The 15,518-nt window shown below is 36.8% G+C and overlaps 1 protein-coding gene across 1 annotated transcript in view; it reads left to right on the top strand.

Annotated features, from left to right (window-relative positions):
- DMD (dystrophin) overlaps positions 1-15,518 on the top strand; it is a 2,193,636-nt gene that overhangs the window by 754,846 nt on the left and 1,423,272 nt on the right. Inside the window, exon 17 of the mRNA XM_036917975.2 lies at positions 117-292. Coding sequence (XP_036773870.2) covers positions 117-292 — 176 coding nt within the window. The remainder of the gene's footprint in view (positions 1-116; positions 293-15,518) is intronic.

Raw genomic sequence — 15,518 nt, 5'->3', positions numbered from 1 at the left:
AGGTCAATTTACCAACAAGCAGGAACAGTTTCTCATTATTTTCTTTCGCCACTGCAAACAGTCTTTACTGAAGTCTTTCAAGCAATGTGTGACCTCTGTTTCAATACTTCTCACAGATTTCACAGGCTGTCACCACCGTTCAGCCATCCCTAACACAGACAACTGTAATGGAAACGGTAACTATGGTGACCACGAGGGAACAAATTCTGGTAAAGCATGCCCAAGAGGAACTTCCGCCACCACCTCCCCAAAAGAAGAGGCAGATTATTGTGGATTCCGAAATCAGGAAAAGGTGAGAGGACCTTATGACTTTATCCTCAAGCATAAAGTAACTGGTAAGCAGGTAAACTCATTTACAGCTGTTTTGATGGCAGTGCTTTTATATAAACAGTAATTCCAGAAGCCCCAGGTGCCTGTAATATCAGTTAAGTTAGAGAGAAAAATTAGGAAGTTTTAAAATTTTCCCAAGGAATAACTATCCCAAGAAAAACTGAATGCTTAATTGCAGTACTGTTCTTTGGATTGAAGGAAGAAACCGGGGGTGATGAACTGCCATGGATGCATTTTATCCTGAAAGTTTATCTTTTTTTCTTATTAAAGAGCCTACTTGTTCAGTGCCTAGTTTTGCATTAAATGTCTTTTTTCCCAGTAATGGAAAGTACATTTTCACGAAGAAGTGCACCTACAATAGACGAGATCCATTCTGCTGGTTTACGAGAACCTAATGTCTCAATCTGTGCATCCTAAATCAGGAGTAATTACAGAATAGATTTTCCTGTTCTTTGATATTTATAAAGTCTTATCTTGAAAGTGTTAGAATTTTTAACTGATCTTTCTGTGGATATTCTCAAACAGACTTTGTAGATAAGTAAGGTATTATGTAAATCAGTGGATATATTGAAATGATGGGAATAAAATCTCATAAATACAAAGCTGGTGTGAAAATCATAAAAAATGGCACAATTTCCTTCTCATTCCAATTATTATCATTCTAAGATTAAGAAAGAAAATTCAAGTCTGTCTTATGTTTCTAAGCAGCATATGTTTAGGAATGCCTGGAACACTTGACATTAGAATTTGTATATACAAGAGTATATAGAAGTATAAAACAAACACACACCTAAAAATAGTGTCAGATGTTCTAGGCAAAGGAAAAAATAAACACCTAGAGGGATTATTCAAGGACATTATTTGAGACTTTCAGTACTTCTCTATTAATCCATGACTTATAAAAATACTTTCATAATTCCACAGTAAACCACTGGGCCTTTCTGCCTGGTTGTATCTGCTTGGTTGAGCGAATCCTCTCATCCAGAGGTCAGCAAAGTAAAGCCTGCAGACTAAATCCAGCCTGCTACCCGTTTTTGTATGGCTCAGACTGTTTTTACATTTTTAAGTGGTGGAAATAATCAAAAGAAAAATAGTGTTTCCTCATGTGAAAATTATATGAAATTCAAATGTCAGTGTCCATAAATGAGATTTTATTGAAATGCAGCCACACTCTTTCATTTATGTATCATCTGTGTTGCTTTCACAATGTAGGCAGGGTTGGGTAGTTGTCACAGAGACTGTATGGCCCACAAAGCCTAAAATATTTACTACCGGGCCTCTCAGAAAAAGTGTGCTGACTGTTGTTCTAGTAATATGCTTCTCAAAATCTTTGAATATTACCATTCTATTTGGGAAAACAACATCCAAGGACTCCACTCATGATGGTAGTTGAAATTTTAACATTCGCTGATGGAAAATAAACATAATGGCAAAAATAAATCAGTAAAGCTGCTAATGAATTTGCTTTTCATTAATCTTAATAGCATGGATATTAATTTAATGTCATATTAAATATATGTCCACAGACCATGCTGAGTGGGCACATGGATTTATAGATCCTTTACAACAACCTGGTAGTACTCCAACTATTTTCCAACCAGAGCAATATGGAAAACTACTTTTTACCCTTCTCATGTGTCCAGGACTTTCTTAACACAGAAACTAACAGAGCACATTGATTTCATAGTACTCTCTGCTCCAAAGCTTATTCTTGTTTTTTTTAAATTTTTTATTAAGGTATGATTGATATACACTTTTATGAAGGTTTCACATGAAAAACAATGTGGTTACTACATTTACCCATATTATCAAGTCCCCACCCATACCCCAATGCAGTCACTGTCCATCAGTGCAGCAAGTTGCCAGAGATCCACTATGTCCCTTCTCTGTGATACAGTGTTCGCCCCGTGGTCCCCCACACCATGTGTACTAAACATAATACCCCTCAGTCCCCTTCTCCCTCCCTCCCCACCCACCCTCCCACACCCCTCCCCTTTGGTAACCACTAGTTCATTCTTGGAGTCTCCGAGTCTGCTGCCATTTTGTTCCTTCAGTTTTGCTTCATTGTTATACTCCACAAATGAGGGAAATCATTTGGTACTTGTCTCCAAAGCTTTTTCTTGGCTCTTGTTTGGAGAATGTGGTTAGGGAAACTGTGTTCTGACTACTTTGTTTTCAGGAAAGCGTGATTAGTGGTGAAATATTGTGTGTGTCTCCTAAGTTCTGTTTGTATCACATGCTCTCAGCAGTTTTTGTAAGGGCCTGAAATGAGATGTCCAATTGGAAACATAAAGAATATATTACTTAAATAAAAGCTTATACTTACTGAAGGTTTTATTATATGCTCAGCACTTGATTAGATACTTTGTCTGTATAGCTCACTTGTTCTTCCCAGTTACCTGCAAGATAGGTATGGTTATTATTACTCTTATACATAGCTGCAGGGTCCCTGAGACAGGATTTCAACTTAGGTAGCCTGGCTACAGAAGCTGGACTGTGTAGTAAAATGTTTCTTCAGTAGATACATGACTAAGGTGATCTTATGATTTGGTTTGCTTGAATCCATCCCAAATTATAACTGTTATCCCAGCATAACTGTATATAGCACCAACTTTTCACTCTCAAACGTGTCCTGATTTGGACAGTACAGTAGTAAAACAGATACTCTATATAAGCCTCTATTTTGATATATTTAGACTGAGTGAAGAGATCAAACGGACAAACATTTAGGAGCTATTTAAATTCAGTAAGCGATAATTGCTACATGATAGAATCTGGTTAAAATATTGCAGTGGCTTAAGAGGCATCATGCAGATATGACTGAAAGCTTCATGGCAGCTAGTGACCCTCTCTTGTCTCATGTGAGAACTGCTAGCATTTAACTGTCAAGACTACAGTCCTGACACTCTATTGAATGCTGATTTTTTAAAAAAAATGATCTCCTTTTTCAGCTTCTCTAACACAGTACTGTTTCTTTCTCTACCACTTTTTGCCTGACTTGCTTTCCTCCTTTTGTCCAGTTCCTATGGTAGTATTTCGTGCAGCCATTTTTTTTTTTGCCCTTCTGACTTCTTTATTTTATTTGATTTCTGTTGATTCGAGTCTGGTTCTACGTGAATGACTCCAAAGTCTTATAGTTCCAAATATATGACTCTCTCCCTCAAATTTCCCCTTTATATCTTTAAAATTATAAACCTGGGCACTCCTACTTGTGCATCCAGCCATTGCTTCAATTCGTGCTTTATCAAATGCAAACATTTGTTGCCTCCAGTTAACCACACAGTTAGTTACCCATACATTGCACACACATTTACTTATTATAATTCATTATGTCTAAAGGAGTAATAAATATTGGAAGAAGCATGGACTTTGGAATCAGAGTTACTCAGGTTGGAAACCTGTCTGCTTAGTGACTAGCATATGATCTCAAGCAAATTACCTAATGTCTGTGCCTCAGACTCACTATCCTCACTTTATAAAATACTAACTGTGAGGGTTATGTAGGAAGTGTTTAATGCAGTGCTTGTAAGGTAGTAAGAATTCAATAAATGCAGTATCGATCATTCTTGTTTGGTTCGAGTGGATGTAATGGAGGTAGAGGGTGATGGCAGAGGTGATGGGGGTGATGCAGGTGGAGATGGTGGCTGTGTGTTATCGGTGAAAACAAATCTTTAAGTAACCATCATCTCAAACTTAATGAATATAATAAAAAAATTAACTTCTCATCTTCCTTTTCAAATACAGAAGTCACCACCTGACTTTTCCATTTCTGTCATTCTGTCTCTTACCTTGCTCCTTATTTATTATTATTACATTATATTACCAGGCAAATGATAAGATTTCAATCATTTTCCAATCATTCTAACTGCCAACTCCATGATCGAAGCCATATACCTCCCTGTGGTGATACTTGCCCACCTTTCTGATCAATCTTCTTCAAATTAATATATCTGAAATGTAGCTTTTATGCTGCTGACCCTCCAGACATGAGATCCTTGTAATTCCTAATTGGCCTGAAATAAAGCACAGCTGCTTTTTATGGTCTTCAGTGTTATTCTCCCACCAATTTTATGTCTAGCTTCCCCCCAATTTTCCACTTCAGGCAGTAAGTTACATTGCATTCTTTTTGCTATATGTCTTCATATCCACATAAATTTTTCTCATCACCAGTCACAACAAAGGAATCTTGTTGTTACATTTCTTTATATTTTGCTTGGATTCCATATATAGCAGTATGCATATTATAAACATTCAGTGAATATTTGTTGAAAGAGTGATTAATAGAGTTCAGCTAGTAATAACTAAAATTTTATATTCCAGTAGCACTTGAGAATTCTACCTAGTTCTTCATGGAATTGTTCTTAATAATAAACAAGTGAACATTCTAGTACTCTTCAGTAATGCTAATTTTATCCATTGTGATATTATTTACTCAAAAAATTGTAGGGATTTAAAATTCGGCTTTGTACTACACTGTAGTTTCTTAAATATCTAAGGTGTATTTAGTTGATGCCTAAATAATTATGCAGTTTCTACATTTGTCATATTTAATGCATAAAATTTCATCCTTATACTAAGATATACAAAAGTAACTGATGATCTAGGATCATAAGGTAATTATTTCTAACAATAAATTATCCTTGCAGTTTAGTTTTTTTTAATCAACTATCAGAATGTGAAACTCAAGACTAGGTGAAAACTGGATCTATTATCTAGTTAATTGGAATTTATTGAGATTACAGTTGGCCCTTGAATGGCATGGATTTAAACTGTGTGGGTCCAACTTACATGCATATTTCTTTCGATAAATATATTGGAAAATATTTTGAAGATTAGCAGCAATTTGAAAAATACATTTTCTTTTCTCCAGTTTATTGTAAGAATTCAGTATATAATACATAAATTATTCATACAGAATATGTGTTCCTTGTTAATGTTATTGGTAAGGCTTCTGGTCAACAGTATGGTATAAATAAATGAGTACTTTTGACCTCAGGGGATGCATAGAGGCACTTACAAATACTAAATTCATCTAGTCTCTTCATCCTCTCCTGGAAAAGCAGACAGTCTCAAGTTTGATTTTCTGACCATTTCCCACACAATTAGCAAATGGCAGAATAAATTGCTGAGACAGTTACAGATCTGCATTATTATTTTTTGTTTTTCAGCTTTGTTTTATATCTACTAAGTGAATGGCATTAATTTATGTTACATCCTTGGAAGGAAGTTAGATAAGTGTTAGATGATACCTCTCCTTTTGCAGTTTTATGAGATTAATGCCTAAAATATTTTTGTGTTAGATACTTATTTTAATTTTGAGTCCCAAATTATAATCTGGAACTTGTAAATGAAATAATTTTAACTTCATTGAAAATTTTAATTAGATGATTTATGTGTCTAAGCTAATTTTTTAATATTCTATATGAATTGATCCTAAAACACCTGGGGTGTTGGTCTCAGTAATAACATTTTTGCCCCTTGGCATAGCCCAGAAAAATAAAATTTTGCTTGTTTTATCTGAGGCAAGTAGACTCTAGACTTGTCTAGGGTTACAGGTTAATTGAGGTCCAGAAAGGTTAAATAACTTGCTTTCGGTTGCCAAATAAGGACTAGTGCCGAGTCTCCTAATTTCCATTCCAGTGTTATAGTTGCAAGGCCCTGCTTCTTTTTATGTGTTAGAGTCAAATGACCTTGGTCATAAAGTCAAATTTCAGCTTAGAAACTTTTTGGTGAAAAATAGAAACCATACATACCACCTTCAGATATCCCAAAAAGATGACCATCCATTTAAAGTTCTTAAAATCATTTTATCGTATGAGTCAGGAATAAATCAATAAATATGTCTTGAAGACTGTAGGAATGCGATTCTAGAGGCATTCTAAGTGGCCAGAGAGCGCTTAGAGCAGTGACACTCATAGTGCGATGGCATGAGACAAGCGCATCACTTGGGAGCTTATTAGAAATCCAGATTTGGGGGACCCTCCCCAAACTTGCTGAATCAGAAGCTGTGCAAGTGAGCTCAGGAATCTTTTACAGCCTTCTCAAGTCTTTCTTACAGGCCTCAAAGTCTGAGACCCCTTGCACAAGAATGGTAGCCCTCAAAGTTTAGCATGAAGGTCTGTTGAAATACAGATTACAGAGATTCTGATTCAGCAGGTCTGGAGTGATGCCTGACAACGTCAGTTTCTAACCATTTCCCAGGTGATGCTGATGCTTCTGGTTCAGAGCTCATATTGGTAATGAGTGCACTAGAGCAACATCTCCTTTACAACCTGTCTCTTACTTCTTTTTCTTCCAATGAGCCCTAATGATAGGGATCTCTTCTGGCTAGGCCTCAGTAATGCTGCTGTTCCATCTTGTTACACCTCTGTAACTTCCTGCTGAAATGATCTATTCATTTGCTTATTTTGCCCCTAGGCACAAAGCTTCCTGGACCTGGGTCCCTATATCACTCCTGACCCGGTAGGGGGTGTTCTGCATGGTAGAGGCCCAGTACACATTTTGAACTGAAATACACTGTAATGGGAGCTGGTCCTCGAAGCTAATGCACATAGCTCTGGATGTCTGGCCACAGTGGCTGTATGAAAATGTACTCTTTCAGAATGCAAGATCTAGAGAGACACCAACAGGGAGAAAGACAGGGCCCTATTCCCAGAACTGTGAGGTGCAGTTTTGCTTGTTCCCCCAAGTGAAGGAAATGGTAGTCACGTTTATTCATCTGAAGAAGAAGCATAGTTGATTGCAAAGAAAAGCTGATTTTTAATCAGAATATCTAAACGGCCTGTAGTCCCTTACTTCTGATTCTTTGCTTCCCCTTCTCACCCTCTACATGAGGCACTGAAAGTGCTCTCAGCAAGATCACCAGAGCTCCTTAATTGCCAGCTCCAAAGGCTGATCTTCAGTTCTTACCCTTTTTGACCTTCCTGCTGTGCTTGATAGTGATGACTAGTCCCTTCTTGAAATTGTCCTCTCCCTGTTTCTGGGCTATTGTTCTATCCTCTTTCCTTTTTCTGCCTGGCTTTCAATGTCTTCTCAGTCTCCTCTTCTTATTCCTTTAAGGTCAGTCTCCACAAGACTCAAATTTTGTTTTCATTTTCTTCTCATGATTCTTGCCCAGGGCAACATCATTTTTCATCTCATTTATATCTGATGATTTCCAAATTAACATCTCTAGTTCAGCCTCCCTCCTAGAGTTCACACCTATGTCATCCACATACTCACTGGGCATTGACACCTTGACTTGTTATAGACATCTCAAATGTGCTTCTGCAGTTTAGACTGTACACCTTTAGAGAGTGCCACCCACATGGTAGCTTTTAAGACCAATACCATCTAGACTTGTGCGGTGAACAACCTGTGCAGCCATTCATAGTGGTCTTGATATCTGTCACCTTGCTAAATCCCTTCAAGTACACCTATTAAATTCTCTTTAATTTGTTCCTTAATTTACAGCCAGGCTGCCTTCCCCCTAGTTCAGTCTCTGGCAATTTTCTGCATGAAATTCTTAACTGATTTTGCTGCCTCTGCTCTCACCCTTCTTACCCCATACTCTTTACAGCCTCCTAAGGGGTATCTTAAAATACAATTTTAATGAGATCATTCCTCTGCCCATAATTCTTGGAATTCATGGCACAGAAATTCCTTTCTGATCTTTAGCTCCCTAACTTTACAGCTTCACTTCCTTCTTTCCTTCCCACTTTTTTTGTATGCCAGTGCTCCTCAAAATAGTCTGCAAACTGTTTATTTTCAATTCACCATGAGATAAGGAGCTTGAGCCAGAATATATATCAATGCACTGCTTTCTTTGTCAAGAAAGTCTTGCAATTAAAAGGAAATCAGATGAAACAGTATACCTAGTAACTTAGTTGATTTATACCCTGGTGACTTTTCTTGTCACAGACTATTAACAAATAGTTCACAGAATGGCCACAAACTGCATTGCAAGTGGCGCTGACCTCTTCTCAACTTTAATTTGACTACTTTCTGATCTCCAGATGCTGTAGTCTCCTTCCAGCCTCTGTTTCTTTGCACCTACTGCTCTCTCTACCCAAGATTCCCTTTTCAGTACTTTCCTTTTTTCTACTGCCATGTTTCTTGGCCCCCTCAACTGAATCCCTTGTCTCTTTGGGGAAGTAACCTCACAGGCATTTCTCAGCCTTGCTAATACTTCCATGATAACAGTTGCAGACTTTTATTGTAATGATTTTGTTTGTGCATATTTGTACCTCCAGTAAACTCCTTGGAGGCAGGAACAATTTCAATTCTAGACCTATAGTGCTTAACCCAGAAGTTAGCACACTGTAGGAATTCAGGAAATATCCATGGAATGTTAAAGGGGTATTTGTCAGAGTCTTGCCAGGAAATACAAGCCACTCAAGTGTTTCAGAGTGAGAGAAAACATGATTTAGAAGATTGGTTAAAACTGGGAAGCACCCCAGTACACAGGGGCTGGTGAGCAGCTCAAAGCACCAGCATTGCATCAGGGAGCCGCTAATATCCCCGGCTGAAGGAATAGCTTACGAAGGAGATGGTACCACAGCTTGAAAGCCAGGGCCTTTGCCTTAGGACTAACACTGTCACGACTGCCAGGCAGGAGCTTGGACTGATTGGCAGAGGGCCTGTCTGGAAGAAACTGAAGCTACAGTGGAGATGTAGCTGCTCTGGAAATGCCACCAAATGTGGAGTATGAAGGAAAAGTACCTTGGCTTTTCTCTTCCTTCCATCCTCCAGTATTCTGCCAGTGCCTCTAATTGGCAAACCTGACTGGAAGCCAGAGGGCAAGCAGTGGTGACATATGTATGGCCCTCTCATACAGACAGGACATGAGAAACCTGGGGAGCAGGTCTGGGATCAGATGGACCTGTGACAGCACAGATGGGTTCCAGCCTTGGATTTTCCACTCATAAACTTGTGTGACTAAAACAAGTCACTTAATCTCACTCAGAATCTCTCTCTTCATGTCCGAAATGGAATTTGTATGACTTGCCTTGTTTGTGCTCATGCTGTGGAACTTTTATTATACATGCCTCTCTTTATAATCATTTAGATAAAAAATACGCCCTTGCCCCAGGAGCAAGTTCCTAGTTATTAATTTAGAACAGTTAACTTTCCATTGCCACATTTGTGTTATAATAGAAAATATCTGCATCCTGACATCTCTGAGAATATTCTTATTCTGATGTCTTCCCAAGTCAGAAATGTGTGCCTCTATAAATCCACCACACACAAATAAAAGTGTGCCTATCTCCTTTGGACTGGATTGTGCCCCCACCCTGTTCACGTCCGGAAGCCCTATCTAGAATTTCATGGTGTTCAGGAATGATGAAGCCTTTGGGAGACAACTGAGTTTAGATGATGAGGTCGTGAAAATGAGGCCCTCATGGTGAGATTTTTGCTGTATAAGAAGAGACGCCAGAGAGCTTGCTCTGCCTCTCACTGTTGTGTGAGGACACACTGACATGGTGACCATCTACAAGCCAGGAAGAGAGCTCTCCCCAGAAAATGGCCATGCTGGCCCCTTGATCTTGAACTTCTGGCTTCAAGGACTATAAGAAAATAAACTATTCTTTCAGTCACTCAGTCTGCAGTATGTTGTTATGTCAGCCTGAGCTAACTAAGACACTGGCTTTGTAGAACAGTGAATATTGCCTTACGTTTTAACTGAGGATAATAGAGATGTTCACTGAAAGAAGTAGATGGGTTGATGCAACTCATGATGCTGGACAAATGGCAGTGGGGCTGTAAGTATACACGTCAGATTTAAACGGCTTTGCGCATTGCACTACATAGTTTCCGAACCTTGACTGGAAGTTATTTAAACCTTAAAGACCTGCAACATAAAAGCATGCTGAAGTCGTTTAAACTCAGTGAGCTTTTGCCCTGAGAGTATTTTAAAGTTTAAATTGATTCCCACGGGGTCCAAGGCACCATCCAACAAGTGGAGGGGTTCTTTGAATACTCCTGTAGTTAGTATGAGTCCATAATATCAAGAATGTGAGAACAGCAACATTAGTTTTCTTGGTAATTTCATATTCCTTCAACTAATACCTAATGGATCACTATGCTTTGCAAAGCACTCCAGTTGCTGTGACTATGAGCCATACTTAGTCCCTCCCTCAGGAAGCTTATACTCTAGTATAAACTATGTCATGAAGAAAAAGTTGCAAGGGAGAAAGGCTCACATCCTGCTAGAGAGTTGAACATGGAAAGCTCATGGAGAAATTAGCGTCTGAGTGGACAGTTAAAGAATAGGGTGTACTGGACTCAAGGTGAGGGGTAAGGCCAATTCAAGTGCAGGCTATCTTACAAACCTGTATATAAGTGGTACTTAACACAGGACTGTGTGTCTGTTTACCTACAGCTGATGTATGTGGTATCAGGAAGAGAGAAATAAGGAGTGAGGTTGAAAAGATAGGTTGCATTCATTGTAAAAAAAACATCCTCATCGTCAGACTACAGAATGTAGGCTTTCATCTGGGCATGGAGAGACAATGCGTATTTTTGAGAGAAAGCAAAACAGTTTGGCTACTGTGAACCACACTATTTTGGCCCTGAGTGTTGAGAAAGAGACCATCTCAGTTTCACTGTATAGACAGGGAGAGATTCAGCAGATTTTTCTCTAAAGAGCCAAACAGTAACTCTTTTAGACTTTGTGTACTATATAGTTTATTTTGCAAGTACTCAACTTACTCGTTCATGGCAAGAAAGCAGCCATAAACAATATGTAAATGATGAGTGTGGCTGTGTTCTGATAAAACTTTATTTACCAAAACAGGTGGCGGCTGAGATATGTGCTATGGACCATAGTTTGCCTGTTTCTGCAGTAAAGGGTATAGTGGATGAGATTATTTTGCTATTGATGAGTTTTATTTATTTTATTGTCTTTGCTATAACTTTCTTCACAGTTTTTATTATTGTAATTATAATAATGGATTTTTACCCCTTACAAGTCCTTAACAGAACGCTAAAACAAACAAGAAAATAAAGGGCAGGTGATTTGCTCATGGTCACAGGGTTTATGGGAGCAGTACAGTCAGAATTTGAACCCAGACATCTAGCACAGGATGATGAATTCTTAAACTGTGTTCATCGTCTCTTTATAAAAGGAAGATTATAATAACCTACACAGTTCACATGGGAGATGACTTGTTTTTTATGAAAGCATGTGACTTGAACAAGATGCTTAAAAATGCTATTTTCCTTTGAATTTGAATGTAAAATTAACATTTCAAACCATCTAGATAGTACAGGAATATAATTATAGACAGACATATAGAGCATGAGTATCTATGTACTTACTCAAAAATTAGGTAAATTTAATGAACTAAGGAGAAACTACTGGGTTGCAAAGTCCCAAAAATGCTACTAAATTAATTGGACTAAGCGTGTCTCCCCAGACTACAGACATTCTCTCAAGGGAATCTGTGTACTATGACGTGAAGATACTTTTGTGTGTGTTAAAATGGCTAAAGGCATTTTAACTGTGCATCTGAGAGTGTCTTACTAACATGTTCTTTTTGCACCATTTTATCTGTATCTTTGGACATGTTATGTTTTTCTGTGAGAGAACTCTCATGAAAAATCCATTTGTCACCATGTTATCATTATGTAGATAAGAAAATAAGAGAAGCCACTTTGAGGACCAGGCAAGCTGTGAAAGGGACAGTGCGCCCTCTAGTGACCCATAATGATTTCTCACAAGGCCAGATCCAGCTTTTCTCGTTGGTTGCACCATTTTAAATAAACATCAAATTTGATTTTGAAATAAATTGCTCAGGTTTTTCAACTTGAGCATATTACATAGTATGATCATATATTTACTACTATGACAAGATTTCATCTGTCTCTTAAGAGAATATTTCTGTTAACCTGTGTTAAAGTGATTTTCTTGCACAGAACTGTTTCAAAGGGACTTTCAATTTACTGAAATTGAAAAATAGGCTCTAGGCATCTGTGGTTTAGCAACATTTTATTTCCAGTCCTCTGGGTCATGCAATTTTTTGTCCATGTGCTTTCACACTCCTTGGCTTTATAACGAATTCCTCTAACATAGCTGGTTCTGACATCTTAGAATTTTAGGGATTCCCTTAGTTTTTAAGGTGTGTTTCCCTGAAAGTTTTATTAACAGAAGATGTAAAAGTGACTTCTTTTCAACCATATCACATTTTAGAAATAAATATTACCAATGTATTTGCAAATGATTAAGATCTGTTACCAAATCAAGGTAAGATTATTGTAGAATGGTTTTTATGTACCAGATGTTAAAATATCTAAGTTTCCCTTTTTTCAGAGAAGCAGTATTTTTATAAGTTTTTCATTCTGCTCACTGCAATCAGCTATCCTAGAGGTACAAGATTAATATCAATGCCAGATACCTCATGAAGTTTTCTGGCATCTATAGCTTAAAAATATTAAATCACTGGGTTTGTATCCAAAGGCATATATTTTAAAGAGCAGTATTTTTATGCACATTAAACATGTAATTTGGTTTGACATTGAAGAAGACACATAATTTTAAGGACAAATTTTGTGTTTTGGACTAGAATTCAGATTTTGAAGCACACATTAAATTGGCATATTTTAGGAGAAGGTAAACTACACAGAAATTGATTTTTTAGTATCTTTTAAAGATGCATTTCAGTGCAATCTGGAATCATTAAATTTTACTGTACTGAAACATTTTATTTTATGAGTGATGTACTTAAACTTATACAAATAAAACTAGAAATACATTTAAGCTTGTAAATAAGATCATGCAATCATAAGGAAGATAGACTGATAAGACTATTAATGTAGTAAGTTTATACTAACTGAGAAAAGTATCCTTTTTCATTTTTCTCATATATTTTGTTTGCTGTGCTGTTAAACTGCTGAAAAGAGTTATTATAACTGGGAATTATAATAGGATTCATCTTATAACTGAATTTTGTAACATCCTTAAGAATGTTATTGAATTTGATTGCTAGATATACAGACTGACGTAATTGGAATATCAAAGCTGCAGTGTAGGCAATGCCAACTGCAGCTTTCTGTCTTAGGTCAAAAATCCCTTAATTAGTGAGGTAAATAAACACATATAAGAAAAACATTTTTAAAGTACTTGTTTCTATTTTAAGATGAATTTGATGGAAGCTTTTTAATTTTTGCAATTTCAATGAAGAAGTAAGGAAAGATCAGAGAAGTTAAGTCATCTGCCTAAGTAAACAGCACAAAGATGAAGATGTGTGATTAAAACCTGTGATTCCTGACTTTCAGTTCAATAATTTTCTATGGTACCATATCAACTTAACATTTAAAGCACACACAAATATACATGTACATACAAACACATACATCGCATACCTTAAAAAAATCTGAGGCAATCACATAGCCCTATCTTCCCCACTCCCAATAAGGAGAACACACGAACCCACACACATACGCACACACACACACACCTGTGTGCACATACAGTACACAAAGTATCTTGATTTGAGGGAGGTATTTATCTAAATGTTGACCTGTTTTCTCCTGGTTAAATAGGATTTTCCCCCTTAATGATATTCTGTAACTATCAAAGTACAGTCATTACCATGTACTCATCACATCTCAAAATTCTAAAAATACTGCATTTTAGCACTAAATTTCATTTGATATTTTATAAGATCTCTCTGATTCCAATTTGATTTTTGTTCTATTTATTCAATTTTTAAAAGCAAGTAACATGTGAAAACATAAGAGAGGGAGGGACCAGTTTCCCCAGAAGGAAGGATAAAGGGGGAAGGATATGTATAGGATGATCAACAGAACCTTCCCAGAATCTGTATATCTTGAACTCAATTCTTGAAAGATAAATAGGAGTGCATCAGATGGTCTGGGATCAGGAAAGCACCTGTATACCAATAAGGAATTAAAATGTCTTCTCACTTTCTAGAACTCTGAAGCTGATTATTAAAAATATAATAAACAAAATTTTGACATCTTATCTCCTGAAAGGTTTCTTCCATATTGTAATGCTAATGAAAAAGAATCATATATTTGTTTCCATTAACCATGAAAGCATGTGTTCTAGCTAATTAAAATGTATATTAAAAATTTGATTGGTTGTTATCTAGTGTAGACCTAGAGCCTTAGGCTCCTACAACAGTTAACGTATTGCACGGAAGTCAACATTTTATTTTTAGGCTTCTAAAGATGAGACTCATAAGTTTTATGAAATTCCACATACAAAGATACTTAAAGATGTCAAATGGCCATTCATAACCTCGTGCACCAATGAAATTAGTTAAGTCTGGGAGCTTGAAGGATTTCTACCTTCAAAGTTTACACATGTGGGAATGATAAGTTCCAAATGGTATATTCAAAATGACTGAATTAAAGTTTGTGTGTCAGTTTAGTCCTTTATGTGGCATTCACTGTACAGAAAATTAACAAAACACAGTACCCATTTAGGAGGCTCTTCTGGCATAATTAGCAGAGTTATCATGTAGCATTAAGTTCCATATAAGAATGTTACTGGCAACTCAAAACTGACTTTTTAAACTGCAAGTATCTCAGTTCTTTTCGATGCGTTTCTGTGTCTTTAAATTTTAATTTACTTAAACTATTTACACACACATACACAAACACACACAAATATATCTCCCAATTTGACCATGAGGGAGTGCAGTTGATCTAATTTGCATCGTCTTCATGAGATCTTCACAAAGATTAAGTAGAGTCCATGTGTATAATGTGATTTTGAGGGAAAACTTGGACTTTCTGAATATTTAGCAACATGCACTGCACTTTTTGATATTTTGAAATTTCCAGGAAATGAAGTTTTCTCTTTGAAAAATGACCTTGGTTTGGTAATAAATCCTTTATAAATAGCAAAAAATTCAAGGACATGGCTATTCTGTTCAACAGACTTTTAAAATTTTTAGTTTAGGGAGTCTGTGACGATTGCCTTTGTAAAGGAGAGAAAATTGTCACTTCAATGCTAATCATAAATAATAACAAAGGTGAGATTTTAGAACATACTTGAAGAATATAAGAGAATATTTATCAACAATTACAGGAGGAAAATGACTTTTTGAATAGAGAGTCATAATTAGATAAAGAGGATTTTAGTTTGGATACAGTTAGACTGGATTTAAGGGACAGAGTCTATAATAACATGTGGAAGTACATTAAGTACAGAGTGAAATATGTTAGGGTAAGATGAGCAA

This window comes from Manis pentadactyla, chromosome X (assembly GCF_030020395.1).
Source record: "Manis pentadactyla isolate mManPen7 chromosome X, mManPen7.hap1, whole genome shotgun sequence".
Lineage (NCBI taxonomy): Eukaryota > Metazoa > Chordata > Mammalia > Pholidota > Manidae > Manis > Manis pentadactyla.
The sequence above is the reverse complement of the archived record's forward strand: the minus strand, read 5'-3'. Positions and strand labels throughout refer to the sequence as shown.